The sequence below is a fragment of the Nilaparvata lugens genome, chromosome X, assembly GCF_014356525.2.
Source record: "Nilaparvata lugens isolate BPH chromosome X, ASM1435652v1, whole genome shotgun sequence".
Classification (NCBI taxonomy): Eukaryota; Metazoa; Arthropoda; class Insecta; order Hemiptera; family Delphacidae; genus Nilaparvata; species Nilaparvata lugens.
In genome coordinates, this window is record NC_052518.1 from 98,224,341 (window position 1) to 98,242,291 (window position 17,951).

At 34.3% G+C, this 17,951-nt stretch overlaps 1 protein-coding gene across 1 annotated transcript in view; it reads left to right on the forward strand.

Moving 5' to 3' along the window:
• LOC111046962 (zinc transporter foi) overlaps nt 1–17,552 on the forward strand; it is a 58,586-nt gene extending 41,034 nt beyond the window's left edge. The window contains exons 12-14 of the mRNA XM_039442787.1: nt 8,796–8,983; nt 12,307–12,465; nt 15,059–17,552. Coding sequence (XP_039298721.1) covers nt 8,796–8,983; nt 12,307–12,459 — 341 coding nt within the window. The 3' untranslated portion in view covers nt 12,460–12,465; nt 15,059–17,552. The remainder of the gene's footprint in view (nt 1–8,795; nt 8,984–12,306; nt 12,466–15,058) is intronic.
• The last annotated feature ends 399 nt before the right edge of the window (nt 17,553–17,951 follow it).

Below are 17,951 nucleotides of genomic sequence, written 5' to 3' on the forward strand. Positions count from 1 at the left end.
TAGCTGATAGGCTGTGTTGTGCTAAAAGAACATAACTCCAAAAAGCTCCTTGTCTATCTTTTCGGGTGCAACACATTACTTTTGAGAAGATACAAAAGAGCATCTGTTGCTTATGGAAAGATACATTAAAACTTATTGTTACTTTCTGAAATAAGTAAACTCTTCATTTGTAGAGCTTTAATCAAATAAAATTGAACATGACTTTCTACTAGTAACGGATCAACAACATTTGATATTTATGAATGAATCAATGACAACGAAAACATATGGTTTATCATATCATTCTACCCGGCTAGATTTTCGTGTTATCTTAGGGGCAAGATGACGGAGCGACACAGTGGACTCTTGTCCATCAGGGCGACGAATGTGAGCATACTCTGGGTTTGCCTCAATCAATTCAACTTCTTCTACTGATGAATCTTGCTTTGAATTTCGGTTCATTTTCTTCAGCCAAACTGGTCCTGGGCTCATTAGCCAAGATGGTAGTGACTGTCCATTTGTTGAGGATCTCATGTGTAGGAACATTCGTTCATGAGGGGTGCAATTTGTTGTAGTACACAAAAGAGATCGAATAGAGTGAAGTGCATCAGGCAACACTTCCTCCCATCGATTTGAATCAAGTCCTCGTGATCTTAGAGCTAGTGTTATTGCTTTCCATATAATTCCATTATATCGCTCTACTTGACCATTCCCTCTCGGATTGTAAGGCGTTGATCTACTAGTTGCTATCCCTTTTGAGCCAAGAAAGCTCTTCAACTCAGTTGACATGAAGGATGTTCCTCTGTCTGTGTGAATATAGCTTGGAAGGCCAAACATTGATATTAATGAGACCAGGCAATTTATGACTGTTCTCGCAGTCATGTCTGGACAAGGAAATACAAAAGGGAATCTTGAGTACTCATCAACCATCACCAGTAGGTATTTATTTCTTGTTTTTGATTGTACGGGTCCTTTGAAGTCCATATTAATTCGTTCAAAAGGTTTTGTTGCCTTTATGAGATTTCCTTTTGTCTTCATATACTGTGGTTTTATTTCAGAGCAAATTGCACAATTGGAGCAAATTTTCCTTACATCATCTACAGTATAGGGGAGATTTTTCATTCTGAGCCAGTGGTAGAAACGAGTTACACCAGGGTGACAAAGTTCATCATGGTATTTTGCCAAAGCTGAGTTCAATGTTGAACAACCAGCTGTAATACATATACGAGAGAGTGCATCAGCTGGTGCATTTTCTTTTCCAGGTCTGTAGACTATGTTGAATTTGTATTCAGATAATTCTAGGCGCCACCTTTGTATCTTTTCATTTTTTATTTTTCTATTGTGTTGAGTGCCATACATGAATGTGACTGATTTTTGGTCAGTGATCAAAGTGAATTGTTTTCGTAGTAAATAGTGTCTCCATTTTCTTATAGACTCCACAATGGCATAGGCTTCTTTCTCAACAGCTGAATGCCTGGTTTCACTTTGGGACAAAGTTCGTGAGAAAAAGGCTACTGGTCGAGAATTTTGTGTTAATGTTGCACCAATTGCAAAATCTGATGCATCTGTCTCAATTATGAATGGTACATTTTCATCAACAAAGAGCAGTACCGCGGAAGCAATTTCATTTTTCAACAATTCCAAAGTTTCCATCTGATCTTGAGATAGAGGGAATTTCTGTATGTGGACAAGGGGGTGAATCTTTTGAGAAAAGTTTTTAATCCATCGGGAGTAATGAGCCAGTAATCCCATGAGTCGTTTCATTTCTTTAGCATTTCTTGGGGGTGGAAAGTTCATGAGTGGTGCAAGGCGTTCTGGGTCAGGTTTAATTTCTCCATGTTTTATCTCATACCCAAGGAACTTCAATGATTTTTTTGAAAATTTACATTTTTCTTCATTTATAGTCAAGCCATAGAATTCAATTACTTGTTGAAATTTCTTAAGATTTCTGTCATGTTCTTCTTGATCTGAACCGCAAATGACAACATCATCCAAATAGGCAAAGCAGTCGTTCAAATTCTCTCTTTCTATAAGTCCGTTTATTGTACGTTGGAAGGCAGCTACTCCATTGGTTACTCCGAATGGTATTCGTTTGAACTGATAAAGTTTTCGGCCTACTTCAAAGGCAGTGTAATGTCGTTCATTCTCAAGAATCGGTATTTGATGGTAAGCTGACTTGAAATCTACAGTACTAAAAAAGTTGTACTTGGCAATTGTGTTTACAAGATCTTCGATCAATGGGAGAGGGTATGCGTCTAAATTTGTGAATTTATTAATAGTCTGTGAATAGTCTATGACCATTCGTTTCTTCTGTCCATTGGTTACAATGAAAGGCTGGGCACGCCAACTGGACTGGCTTTCCTCAATTATTCCTTCTGTAAGGAGGCGATTGACCTCATTCTTCATGAATTCATAGTCATCTTGTGGGTGTCTTCTGGATCGGGTAGTTATTGGGTGGCAATCGGGAGTCAAGTCATTGAAAAGGGAACATGGTTTTATCATGGCCTCCACCAAGAGGCAATCTTTCAAGGGTGGTGTGGTTGTAGAATTATTATCTATTACAAGAGGCTGTTTATTACCATTGAATGCTAAACTTATTGTAGAGTGATTCATCAAAAAATCGTGACCAAGTATCACATTGCAACAGCATTCTTTTAATACCAAGAGTTTAATATTGTTGTATTCATTTCCTTTGTACACAATATTGCTATAAACACTTGCTTTTGTAGCGGTGTTATGTTGAACAGATGCAAATCTTATAAAACAAGAATCTGATGCAGTTTTAAATTTATTTGTTTTTGCAAATTTTTCATCAATAAAACTGGCAACACTTCCGGTATCAATAAGAGCTGGTGTATTTATTCCATTCACCGAAACAATAATTGTAGCTTTAGAAAGATTACTGGCTATACCAGCTGCAGTAATAGTTGACGTAGTTAGTTTTTCTTTGAGCGTTTTACTTTTACACACATGGGAAAAGTGTCCAATTCGGGAACATTTATGACAAGTCTTTCCTATTGCAGGACATTCTTGAGAATTTGAGTGTTTTTTATATCCGCAACGTTGGCATTGAACGGATTTCTCTACAATTGCCTGTCGATTTTGGGTTACAGCATTAACATCTGAGAAAGATTCACTCAAGCTTATGATTTTATTTTCTTCAACAGAGTTTGTATAACAAGTACTTTTAAAGGAGTCGGCATATGTTTTTGCGGATTCAAGAACACGTGCTTGGGAAACGGTTTCTTGTAGACTCAAATCTCCTTGTTGAAAAAGTTTCTCTTTAATTTCAATAGAACATAACCCTGAAACAAGAGCATCTCTAATATGCTCGTTTTTGTTTTCATCGGCTGACACTCTAGTGAAGTTACATGATAAGCTTAATCTTTTTAGTTCAGAATAGTAGTGATCAATGGACTCACCTATTTGTTGTTTTGCATTAGCAAGGCAGTATCGTGCATAAATTTCGTTCTTCGGTTTAACGAACATATCTTCCAACATGGATATAGTTTCTTCATATGAAGTATAGCTTTCCACAATTTCGTATAAAGCAGGTGATAAGAAGTTTACCAATATTTTCATTTTGTCTTTGGTTGTCGTTCCTTCTAAGAAATTTTCGAACGTCTTTTTCCAATGTTTCCACTCTCTCTCTCTGCCGTAGGCGAATCTGGGTCGATAGATAATTCCTTTGGCTTGAGAAACTTGTCAATATGTGATTCCATCTTATCTTCTTCGTAGTTACGGTTTTCAATCGTTTTTGTCTTTTTCTTTGTCGGCATTTTATTTGATTAAATTGAAATAAGTAAACTCTTCATTTGTAGAGCTTTAATCAAATAAAATTGAACATGACTTTCTACTAGTAACGGATCAACAACATTTGATATTTATGAATGAATCAATGACAACGAAAACATATGGTTTATCATATCACTTTCCTTGCCCTATTACCATAGGTAAGGAAAGTATTGCTTTCCAAAAAAAATTAAGGTACCCCAATTTCAAGTTTTCTATACGTTTCAAGGCCCCCTGAGTCCAAAAACAAAAACATGATTTCTGGGTGTTGGTCTGTGTGTGTGTATATCTGTGAACACGATAACTCCATTCCTAATTATTAACCGATTTACTTGAAATTTTAAACTTAAGGTCCTTATACCATGAGGATCCGACAATAAGAAATTCAATAAAATTCAATCCAAGATGGCGGAAAAAATTCCGGATAATTACTAAAAAAACCATGTTTTTCACGTTTTTCTCGAAAACGGCTCCAACGATTCTCTTCAAATTTATACCATTGATAGCTATTTATAAGCCCTATGAACTGGAATGAGTCTCATTTCTGGGAAAATTTCAGGAGCTCCGTTTATTCTTGAGAAAAATGGAGGATGATGACTAAAAAACCACGTTTTTCACGGTTTTCTCGAAAACGGCTCTAACGATTTTCTTCATATTTATACCATGGATAGCTAGCTATTCATAAGCCCTGTCAACTGACATGAGTCTCATTTCTGGGAAAATTGCAGGAGCTCCGTAATATTCTTGAGAAAAATGGCGGATGATGACTAAAAAAACATGTTTTTCACGGTTTTCTCGAAAACGGCTCTAACGATTTTCTTCATATTTATACCATGGATAGCTAGCTATTCATAAGCCCTGTCAACTGACATGAGTCTCATTTCTGGGAAAATTGCAGGAGCTCCGTAATATTCTTGAGAAAAATGGCGGATGATGACTAAAAAAACATGTTTTTCACGGTTTTCTCGAAAACGGCTTTAACGATTTTCTTCAAATTTATAGCTATTCATAAGCCCTGTCAACTGATATGAGTCTCATTTCTGGGAAAATTGCAGGAGCTCCGTAATATTCTAGAGAAAAATGACAGTTACTAAAAAACCATGTTTTTCACGATTTTCTCAAAAACGGCTCTAACGATTTTTTTTCAAATTCATACCATGTATAGTTATTTATCAGCTCTATCAAATGGCATGAGTCTTTTTCCTGGGAAACTAATGGGGGTCCACCCCATCCTTGAGAAATGGACTTTGTAACTTCCTTCTCGTGCATGAGGGAGGTAGGTAGAGCAGTTTATAAAAAGAACACAGTCATAGTCAAGATATTTCATCTGTAGAACAGCTGTTTTGACGACTTTAAAAAAAATCATCGAACTTCACAATTTACACAAAGGAAAAAGTACTCTGAAAACACATATAATATACACATTAATGATTTGCCTAATATTATTAACTCTTGTAATGACGATAGTGCTTCGTATTTGTTTGCTGATGACTTAGGTTTAAAGGTAGCTAATAAGAATAAGGATCATTTGTATTCTAGCATACTGAATATTACCTCTAAAATTGAAGATTGGTGTGCAGCAAACAATTTGAGCATTAATTCCACAAAAACAGAGGATATAACTTTTAGCTTTGACAGAAAAATTAATGACATAAACTCAATTAAGTTTCTTGGAGTGAAAATTGATACCAACCTGACTTGGAAATGCCATATAACATATATTTATAAAAAAATCAACAAGGGCATCTTCCTTTTACGTAGATTATGTAATATTGTAGATATGTCTGTTCTAATGAGTGTTTACTTTGCCCATATTCATAGCCTTTTGCTATATGGAATCCAGCTGTGGGGCAATGGCTCAACTACTGACATCTTGTTTGAATGTCAAAAGAAAGCAGTAAGAATAATTTGCCACAAGGCTCCTCGTACTCCATGCAAATCATTATTTATTGAACTCGGACTATTAACACTGCCATCTTTGTATGTATTTTCATGCTTGATTTCAATGAAGAAAACTGAAAATGAATATGATGTTAACTCTAGGATACACCAACATAACACTAGACATAGGAATAATATAAGAGTCGAGTATTGCCAATTTACAAGTTCTCAAAAAAACTGGCAATACATGTCAATAAAACTTTATAACGCTTTGCCTGAAAATATCAAAAGAATGAGCTTTAATAGTTACTGTAAATATTTGAAAAAAGTACTGGTCAATGAATGTTTATATAAAGTTGATGATTTCTTTGTAATAGATTTTTTAAATTGATGTTTTCTGTCTTATTAATGACGTTGTTGTAACATTTTAATGTTGTGTGACAATAAATAATTTGATTTGATTTGATTTGATCATATACAGTAGTCTGATCGTAGTTTCAAATATGTTGCCGCCAATCGTCATTATGTTATTCCCCGTTTGAGAATGAGGCTTACAGTTCAATGGACAAGGAAAGTTGTGTGAGTGTACCACACCAGATTTTGTATCTTTTCGGATGCAACACGTTGCTTTTGAGAAGATACAAAGGAGGATAGCACAGATTTTCTTATGGTATAAATTTGACAAATCCATATACCCCTTTTGTAGGAGGTCAGTTGGATGAAATGAAATGAAATAAATAAATAGCATCGATTGCTCATGAAAAGATACATTAAAACTCCTTGTGTATCTTTTCGGATGCAACACGTTTCTTTTGAGAAGATACAAAAGACCATGCATTATTAAGAAGATAGCACAGATTTTCTTGTGGTATAAATTTGACAAATCTATAAAGCCTACCCCTTTTGTAGGAGGTCAGTGGATGAAATGAAATAAATAAATAGCATCTGCTGCTCATGGGGAGATTCATTAAAACTCCTTGTGTATCTTTTCCGATGCAACACGTTGCTTTGAGAAGATACAAAAGAGCATCTGTTGTTTATGGAAAGATACATTTTCAAAAATGTTGGATGTTTTTGAACGGGTAGTATTGTAGTCCAGTGGCCCTCCACCGATAGGCAAAGCTACAGAACCCGGACTGTATACACTCTTTGACACAATGAATATCTCGGTCTCACACTGGCAGGTCATCTCAGATCGCCGTACGTAGTTTGAGCTAAGTCTTTTGAGGTCTCTTAATGCCAATAATCTGTTCATTTCAAATCATCGTTTAAAGTCTCTGACGCTACATTTTCCAACGTAGCCGTCGCTACGTATCTCGGCCAGCGCATGCGCTCTGAGCTGAAAAATAACACTCAGCCACAACTCAAAATATGTTAATCTATTCTATAATAAAGGAGAGAACTGGCTTATACACGTACGGGATAGGAAATTCTCGAATGACGCATCATCACGTCTGAACTACTCAACTGATTAACTTGAAATTTTGCCAATAGATTCTTAATTCACCGAGGGTGGTTTTATAGGCCAATTTTAAATTCTACAAAATGTCAATAGGTCATGTTTTCAGTTTGTCAACTGAACAAGCGAAACTTGACAAATGTAAACCCTACTTTAGTGTTGAAACTTGATGAAACACAGCAGCTTGTAATCAAGAAATTCAAGGCCCGGTTGTACAAAAGCCGGTTAAATTTTAATCGTGATTAATTTCTCGTGAACCAATCAGACTCTTTTTCAATCACCAGAACCAATCACCTTCTTTTAACCGGCTTTTGTGCAACCAGCACTAAGGGCCGGTTTCCGAGCTCGGGATCTATAAGTTCTGGACTTTGTAAGTCCAGAGCAGGAGACTGAAATAAGCGCTCGAGTCTAAATCGACTTTCTGAGTCACGATTTTATCTTCTAAACTCCGGGGTCTATAAAGTTCTCGACTTATTTGAGTCCAGGACTTTAATGTAGTAAACATGAGAGAAATTCACAATATTTTGCTGTTATATTGTTGGCATTATAGCAAAACGAAAACAGCTGATTGCAGTGGGATCATTCAAATGAGCATGCTCTCCAAACTATTTTGTGAAAATATGTTTCGATTTCTTTGTAGGCCTATTCAAAGCAAACCCTAATCTTTTGAAAGATGAATGGAAACATTTTATTTTACTTTATGCTATTATTGATCATTGATCCTAACCAGTGATTTTGGAATAAGAAATTCCATTAGGCTATAGAGTTTGAAAACGTATTTATTTATTTTTATTTTTTTTTGAAAAAAACTGGAATAATAATTTATTATTGTTATATTAATATGTTGAATATGACATTGATTAGTAACATTCAGATGGGAATATAAATTCCAAGGCAATCCTTGTATTATTTTTCTTGAACATTTTTAGGTTATGTAACAGTCGTGAAATAAGGTTAGTTTTTTACGCATAATTCTGATACAATTTTATTCCAAAATAAACTTGCAAACTATAAATTATGAATTTAGATGGACTAATCCAAATAATTAAGGTATTCCATGACATCTATTTGGCTTTTCATCTACTCCAAAACAATAACTGAATTGTGTTTGCTCAGTTAAGTCTAGAACTTAAATTTAAACCCTACCCCAGTCGAAGGTTTAAAATTATGCTGTTTTAAGTTCTGTTCTTAACGATGTTTAATAAATCCTCGACTCGGAAAGAGGCAAAAATCTAATTTAAGTCCTGGACTTATAAGCCCTCCACTCAGAAAGCGAAATTATAAACTCCAGGGTCTAACGTGATCTCTAAACTCCAGAGTCTATTTAAGTCCTCAACTAACGCTCTGACTCGGAAAGCCAATTTTCTGAATCCAGAGTTTAAAGCCAGTTAAAGTCTAGAACTTAGCTTAATCCTGAGCTCGGAAACCGGCCCTAAGTGATCCATGTTCTTTACTTTATTTTTAGTTATTTTTTTAATTGAGAATCTATGTTCTTTACAACACTAGACAACACAATAACCATATGGGTTAGGATACCAGATTCATTCACGTACCATTTTCACTTTTTTTAGCTTCAGCAAGCAGAGTAAATGTTTTTACTACAATTATTGAATAATACACCTTTACTGGTAAAATAAAGCTCTGCTCCAACTCTATTAATGGCCTATTTATGTGTTTGTTCCAGGGGACTTTGCTGTATTGTTGAAAGCAGGAATGAGTGCCAAAGAAGCGGTTTTTTACAATCTGCTTTCTTCCATTTTGTGTTTTATTGGAATGTGTCTGGGTGTGTGGCTGGGCCATAATGAAGAGGCCACTCAGTGGGTGTTCAGTGCAGCAGCTGGCATGTTTCTCTACATTGCCCTTGTTGACATGGTAATTATAAAATATGGGTTAAAGAAAGGAGACGGGACCGCCGAAAACAATGGATGGACAGGTAGAAGTTCTAGAGACCTTTCAGTGGTCACCTATTGTTATTAAATTTCGAAATTTCCGTGGTCTATTGTTAAGGTTTCCACTCCGAGCAATATATTGGAGGACCAGTGTGGTTACTTGAAGGCACTTTCAGCTGTAAACCAGTGGCACAATACAGTGATTGGATAAACACACACACATTACTATCGATTACAAGTACAAATTTAGTCAAACGTACGTGGTGTGTAAAGCCCACATCGATTTTTGGACGTACATTTGTTATTGAATTTCGAAATTTTCGTGGTCTATTGTTAAGGTTTCCACTCCGAGCAATATATTGGTGGACCAGTGTGGCTACTTGAAGGCACTTTCAGCTGTAAACCAGTGGTACAATACAGTGATTGGATAAACACACACATTACTATCGATTACAAGTACAAATTTAGTCGAACTTACGTGGTGTGTAAAGCCCACATCGATTTTTGGACGTACATTTGTTAGCCGACCTTATAAATTCTACGAGATTGAATGGGGCTTGACAAACACATGATACACATCATATATATGTTTGCCAAGATGTGTTCAATCTAGAAGAATTTGAAAGGACGCCAACAAATCGTAAGTTCAATAAGTATCGAATTGTATGTAACTCAAGTTAGTCTGTATACAGCTTGTGAGCAAGTTGAGTTTCATCAAATGAGCCATTGGGAAGAATACAATAATTACAAGTACTTGATCACTGATTTACATTCAATAATTGCAGAAAATACAAGCAACAGAAAATGTAAGGTGCAAAGTAATAGATAAGTTGGTGCTACCAGCTACAATTGCCTTCAAGAAAGCACACGGGGCCACTAATGAGAGTAATGAAGCGGAATTAGAGGACAAAAAAGTATGCTAGTCGAGAGTTAGAGGATGCACCTTTTTGGAACAATAGCCCAGTGCACAGGTAGCGCGGCCCCGTCTCCTTTCTTTTACCCTAAAATATTACTATTAACAGGGTGTTCCATGAAAGGTGTAACAACACCGAAGATCATACATCCTACATGGAATTCGCAACAACAAATGATCAGAAAATATTCTTAATCGACCCTAGTTTCGAGATATATCGATCTTCCTATATTTTTGAAAAACGTCAATAACAAGAAAACTACAAGTCAATTTCTAATTGGAAGAATATATTGGAAAGATGAAGAAATTTCCAATATGATTCATATAATTTGATCATTTGTTTATTGTTTTTGAACTTTTTATGAGCGTTTAAACTGTTTGAAATTTAGCTATTAACTCGACGAATGTACTTTTTAAACTTTGAGCGCACATAAAAAGTTCAAAAACATCAAACAAAGGAATAAATTATATGAATCTTATTGGAAATATCTTCCTCTTTCCATCCATATCCTTAGAATTGGATTTCAACTGATAGTTTTCTAATTACTGACGTTTTTAAAAAATATCGAAGAATCTATGTATCTCAAAATCCAAGGTCGATATAAAAAGTTTTAATGGACATATTTTGTTGCAAATTACATGTAAAATCTATGGTCATCGGCTGCTACATCTTTTTTAGGATACTCTGTATATTTTCTCATCTTGCAAATTTTTTTTGACGTCTGTGTTGTCATTTTAACAGTTTATAAAATAAGTTGCAGAACAGATATGAAACTCCTGTTTGAGCCATGACACATGAGGCGTTTTTCAGGCGTTTTCAGACGAATCGGCAGGGCAGGAAGCTCTCCGATTGGCCGATTATTAGCTGATTCCCGAACGCCAACCCAATCAACTGATAATCAGGAGAATTCCTGCCCTGCCGACTCGTCCGAAAACGCCTAATGTGAACAAAGCCAAACCTAAAAAAAAAAAAAACAATTTTTCTTTAAGCAGTAATTGAGATACGAAAAAGTACACAAAATTATTGAGACTACATTTTTTTAGCATTGTTACGATTACAATAATTCTCAATAAGGTTATTAATTTCAAATTAATATGGTAAATAAGGAGGTATCTACTAAATTTATAGAATTAAAAATGTGTAATAGATTGATGGAGAAATAGTAGAAATATCAACCTGAGGCATGACGAAAATTCCGTGGACTCCATATTAAAAATTTACTTATGTAAATTCAAAAAATTTTGATCATAAACTACATTTATCTGCTGTGGTTGATGAAACAAGTTTTTGGTGTTCACATGTTTTTTTCTAAATATTGTATTTGTTTGTCCTATCCAATAAAATAATTAAATAAATAAATTATAATTAAAACTGTTAAACTTAGACGATGAGTTTCACCCGGCAATCTGCTCCTCATAATAATACATATTCTATTAGTGGTGTCCCATTGGAAAGGGTGGAATTGTTCAAGGACCTGGGGGTGATATTTAGCTCTGACCTCTTTTACAACTCACATGTTGAGTACACAGTAAATAGAGCCAATCAGCAGATGGAATTCATCTTGAGGACTTGCTCGCCCTTCAGTGATGTAGAGTCTTTGATACATCTATATAAGTCAATTGTGAGAAGCCTGCTAGAATATGCTTGCGAAATTTGGAATCCATACTATAATGAACAGATTTACCTACTGGAACGTTTACAGAACAAATTTTTAAGATGAATTTATTACAGAAAACATAATATCTTTTGTCCCTTTGATTATCCTTCCAATCCTTTGGTTTTACACAGACATTCTTTCTCTCTTCATTCTTTCTTATTTTTTTCTCTTTCTATTTTCATCCATTATTATTTATTCTATTTTGTTTAATGAGTATTCTTTCATTTTTAATTTCTTGTATTTCAAATTGTATAATGAGTTGAAAATATTGTATTGTGTGAAGGAGGCAAAATGGGTTTCATCCTGTTGTCTCCATTAAAAAAAATTATTAACATTATTATTTCCCATTTGATAATGAAAACACAAATTGAAGTTGTCAACCACTTTTATTTGTGACGATTTCAATTTGTGTTTTCATTATGGAAAAGTACCACAACATCGCATACAACACAACTGTAATATTTGGTAATGATATTAGATGTTGTATACCACTTATCAGATGGTCGCAGCGTTCGACATTTATTGTTGAACATACAAACCAAGCATGCATGTAATCTGTCGAATCTTTGTGAAGTTGGAGCTTCATTATAAGAATATCCTAAAAAGCAGCATTAATCCAATTGAGATTTTCATTTTATTTGATTACTTTGTTCACATTATTTGATTAGCTGCAATCCTCATTTCGTGGTCTGACTCCTTCTGTTGGAATTTTCCACTAATTTTGTATGTTTGCAGATTCCTGAATTGTCGAGCAGCCCAACAAAAGAGCTTGGTTCTCTTTGCCAGTGTGCGTTACAGTTTGCTGGTCTTTCTTGCGGAGTTCTCATAATGCTGCTTATTGCATTCTATGAAAGAGATTTGAAAAATGTTTTCAAAGACGATTTTTGAGACCAGGTGAGTTTTGCTTAGTTATATACTTCTCAGTTGTCTAGCGATCAATCGTAGCATTTCATATTTCATAAGCAACAGTTTTGGGCTTTAAGCCTGTTGTTCCATTCCCAATCACTCATAGTTGAGAATTATATTTAATCTATCAATGTACCGGGTGATTCGAAAAGGACTTTACAACTTTGAAAATTCATATAAATCTTATTAAACAAGGTACTGAGCTGGTTTTGGTGTTGTTTTAAAGGAAAACATTCCAAGTGTCTAAGATGTTCTATGTGACTTCCGTTGGTTATCCTGCAGACATCCCATCGATAGTCGATTTCTTCCCAGACTCGCACTAGCATTTCAGATGTAACTTGTTCAACAGCAGCGTAAATCCTTGCTCTAAGTTCAGGTAGAGTGGCAAAGGAGGTACATACACCATATCTTTCATGAAACCCCACAAGAAAAAATTCAGCTGTGCTAGTCTGGGGAACGAGGGGGCCATGCAATTGGCGCATTACGGCCAATCCACTGATTTGGAAAGCGGTCATTAAGAAAATCCCGGACGTCAGACAGATAGTGTGGTGGTGCGCCATCTTGCATAAAGAAAACATTTCGTTCTCGGTCATCCTCATCGATCTGTGGTAGCAAAACTTTTTGCAACATATCAAGATACACTATGTCGTTTTTCAAACCAAAACACACAGCTAGCACGCTCGGGTCCAGTGAAGGCAGCCATCTTTGAAGTAACTGCCGCTAGCGCTTGTGCGGCGCGACCAGGCACTAGCGGACTACGCGAGTCAAAACTTGGAGTTTTTTCCTTTAAAACAACACCAAAACCAGCTGTGTACCTTGTTTAATAAGATTTATATGAATTTTCAAAGTTGTAAAGTCCTTTTCGAATCACCCGGTATAAGTAAATTATTATTATTATAAATATTTCACAATCGTTTATATTCATCATAATTTATGTTTTTTTTATATTTCTATTCAATTCAAAACATTGAGATTGGGATTGTAAAATTTCATAGAGTTAATGTCCATATTGAAATACAGTTTGTGATTCTTCTAACTGAATATAAGACATATACAGAGGAATCCAAAAAATGTATAGGCTACACTAATATTGACAGTGAATGTAAACAGAACAAAGTAACGTACAGCTATGAATCTCACGTGGAATTATGGTTCGATGTTTTGTCAAAAGATAGTGTGCCATGGGTAACCCGCATACAAACTGTAAGGCTCAACTCACCCTTACGCGACTCAACTCGAGAAGAGACTGCGACTCTAGTCTCTTCTCGACACAGCATGTGTTTTCAAATGGTGACACTCAGACCCGTCGACTCTAGTCTCCGTGACCTCACGACTGTGAGACTGAGTCGAGCGTCGACTCGACATGTTGGTCGAGCCTCGACTTGAGTTGCGTAGTACCGCACATTTTTAATGAAAGTGAGGTTATGTTTTATGAAAGTAATGTTTTATCATTTTAGGTAAGACAATGTATTCATAATAATTATTATAAAATTTGTTACATGCGGGGAAGTGACTAATTGGATTTCATATGTTTATAATGTGAGGTTAGAAATGGAGTAGCATGAAACTGAAGTAGTGACAATGAGCAAGAAAGTCGTAAGGTCGAGAGACTGGAGTATCCTCGACTGGAGTCGTACGATTTGAGTCGAGGTATTGTGAGTTGAGCCTAAGGGTCTCTTTACACTCAGCTTCGCTATCGCTATGCTGAAATACGTCCTATCTCCCAATGTTGAATTCAAGCTACGTGTCTGTCCCGTTCACATCAGCTTAGCGTAGCGTAATGTGAAGAGACCTTGAGGATGTTCAGACCGCCATTGTCGCGTCTTCAGAGTATTGATACGCAAACTATCAACCGTTCACACTAAAAAATATTCTTTCATTATTGTATTTTTTATCACATTTTGTGTTGTGGTCGAGTGTTATTGTCAAGCTCATGCGCTGCCCAAGATACGGAGTGACGGGTTACGCCAATTATGTAGCGTCATTGACGCGATGCTACGCTGGTTTGACAGATATGGTGATACTTCTTATAAAAAAATGACGCCTTCAAAAAACGTCACTGAAGCAAGGTGGTCTGAAACGGCTCAAGTTTATGGCGATCACGTCTGAAACAGCCTACAGTTTGCATGAGGGCTACTCATATCACACTACCTTTTCCCAAAACATCAGAGTAATTTTCATAGCTGTACGTTATCTTGTTCTGTTTACATTTAATGTCAATTAGTGTGCACACTTTTGGGCCCTGTATAGATATTCTGAGTATGAGTTGAAATGAATGTCAAACTGCTTATCATATTTTCTTATTTCGTGTTGTTGATATTAAATTGAGTTTCAACCTTCTTTAACCTCAAAATTGTTCCAGCAATCAGTTTTTTACTTGAATATGTGTAACGCTAGTTCGCCTCCATGGTGCACATTGAGTAACGCTAATGGACTAGCAAATAATACAAAAACTACACAACATCTTGAAAAATATAGTTTTTATGTAGACATTTGAGACTCATGAGCTTTATATTTGTTGTGTATCTGCCATAGCTAAATAAATAAATATTAAATTAATAAGACTTGACTGTTGTTTCAGATGTTGGACCTTCGCTAACAGCATTTAATAAATGCGGATTCATGAACTGATGTTTTAGTTTTACTAATAAAAGTCGTTAGTGGTGCTTTTTCAAAAGAAGAACTTCAATAAAAATTGGTAGTGAATCTCTTGTTCAAAAATTGTCTGTTATAATATTTTATTACTTATTAATATGATATTTTTGTAATAGAAATGCCAAAGGTTAGTTTATGCTTTTAGAACTCGACTAATAATTAAATTCTACTATTAACTAGTAAGTTATTCTAAGTTGAAAAGTTAGCGATCTTCCTATTAGGTAATTTCTGGAAACTATTATTTATCCTATCCAAATTAGGCTAAGCCTCGTTTATCAGTTATAAGTTGTTGGCGTCTCAATGCGTTTCAATTGATCATCAATTAATTTTCAACATAGAATTTTCTAGAGCTTCTATTTGAATGAATTCGAAACTTGAATGAAAATTTCAACTGCCATCACATAGTGTAGTATTTCCTGTCACATATTTTATGAGATAAAGTATATAATATACCTTCCAATGCCAGTTTAGTAGAATTAAGTAGAATCACATTAGACGTACGAATAACGTGTAATAAAATTTAACCAGTGTTTGATTCAATAATAGAAATACAAAAAAAATTTATTGATTTATAGCTGTTTTATCATGACTTGAATGGTATTATTTAGTTTTAATTTACTTTGTATAAATATAATTAGTCCAATTGATGAAATGATTGTAATGAAGTCATTGTAATACTTCCATTAACATAATTGCATATCTATCGAAGTTTTGCTATTTTTCCTATATTGAATTATTCAACAAGAATAACATACTTTATTCGTAATATTTGAAATCCCATGTATCAATAATTTCCATATCTATATTCGTACACGTATAATCTTTTATATGATTCCATAATCGGATCTTCCATCTTCAATTACATTTAATAATCTCATTTCAATATTTATTGGGGTTTCATACAAGTGCCCTTATTGGTGTTGAAAAACAAACTACTAATTCTAGAATTATTTTGGATTATGGAAGCTTAATATGGGAAACTTAATATAATAACATGAAAGTGAGAGTAAATTACTGTAAAATGAGAAAAAATATAATTGAACGAAAATTTTGTTTTTCAAATGTACAAAATCAGTTATTTAATATGAATTGTTATTCATATCTCGATGTAACAGAAAATTAACCATTTTATAAAGCTTGAAATGCAAATTTTAAGTGATATCGATGATGTGTTTTTAGATATGAATAGTGTTATTGATCAAGTGATATTCATAAAAAAGCATAAACTGGCCTTTTACTGTAGTTGATCCTTTCCTGTACAAAGGCATCAGTGCATTTCAATACTTGACTCGTAAAAACCGTGTTTACAGTATATTATGTAGGACGCTGCGAGTATTTTTTATAGTTACGACTTTTTTGAACAGACATTTTTGATCCTTTGTAGCAAATGTGAAGTTTTATGAAACAAGTCTGAAACAATAATTGAGCTGAACTTTCATGTTTAGGTATTTTCTAAGCTATTATATGATTGTTCTGTAGAATAAGTATTCATTTGTACCTGTTGTTAGTTTTTACTTATAGAATTACACTCGGGAAGTGTCAATGCGTTTTGCTCCAATGTGCGCTAGTGTGATTTCTAACAGTTTCTTAACAATTGATTCTAAATAAACCTATTCACTGTTATATAATACTCATCGATTGCTATTGATACAATGTTGATTTATGGGATTCGGTTTTGCATTCATGCTTTATTATAGTAATTGTCCCTATCCTAAAAAGGATATTTATTTATACGAAAATGTGTGGAAGCAACAGATCGGTGAAACATATTGCTTCCATGACAAAAACGCAATCGAAAATAAGTTTAGAATTGAAAATAAAAATAAAAGATAACCAAAAATACAATACAATAAAATGAATAGGACATACAAAGTTTATATTGATAAATTATACAATGCAAATAATTTGTTTGATAATACTAATAATGTTTTCAGGAAAATGAGACGGAAGATATAAAAGTTGTACATAAATAAATTAAATTCAACCATATGAAGAAGAACAAAATTAGAACCAACAATTTAAATTTCAATTAACAATTGGGAAACATATTATTGATGTTTGTCTAAAACATATTTGCCTCATGTTGGGTTAGCTGCATAAATTGTTGAAGAGTTGGAAATTTGAAAATTGCTTCCCAAATGGTCAGGAATTCCTCTTTCATTGTATGTATGGAAAACCTGAATCAATTAGCTGAGGCTAAAAGTATTGAAACTTATACATTTAACAGAAACTGCAACTTTGTAATGTATGAAAATTTATGTAATGTATGTAGTGTACTACACTTTGTAGTATGCAAATCGATTCTGGATAGTATAATTCTATCTGTGCAAATAAGGTTTTGATTTCTGGGTATTGACTTCCACTTGAAGCCTTCAACGGTTTTGTGTGTCCATTGTTAGCCGATCACTACATTAAAATGTAATACTAGTTTATTAATTAACAAAGACACAAATCGTAATATCATCAAATAATATATGATCGGGAGAAGATAACACGATAAACACAAAACTGTCTCTCTTTCAAATTTTTATTATGACAATGAACAATATTTTACAATAATATATAATTATCATAATAAATCATACCTAACTATCTAATGAAAAGATAGCTGCTAAGTTGAACATTTACTTATAGGCAATTAATAATGATATCTCATATGCTAAATTTATCAATAGAAAACATTATTCAAACATTTTCATTGCATTCTAGCCAGAAATAGGATATTATGAATATCTGAGAGATCAATAACTTTATTAGTATTAGGTTTTCATACTTACTTTGTTTTTGTCAGTTACAGAATGATCAGGATTTATAATGGT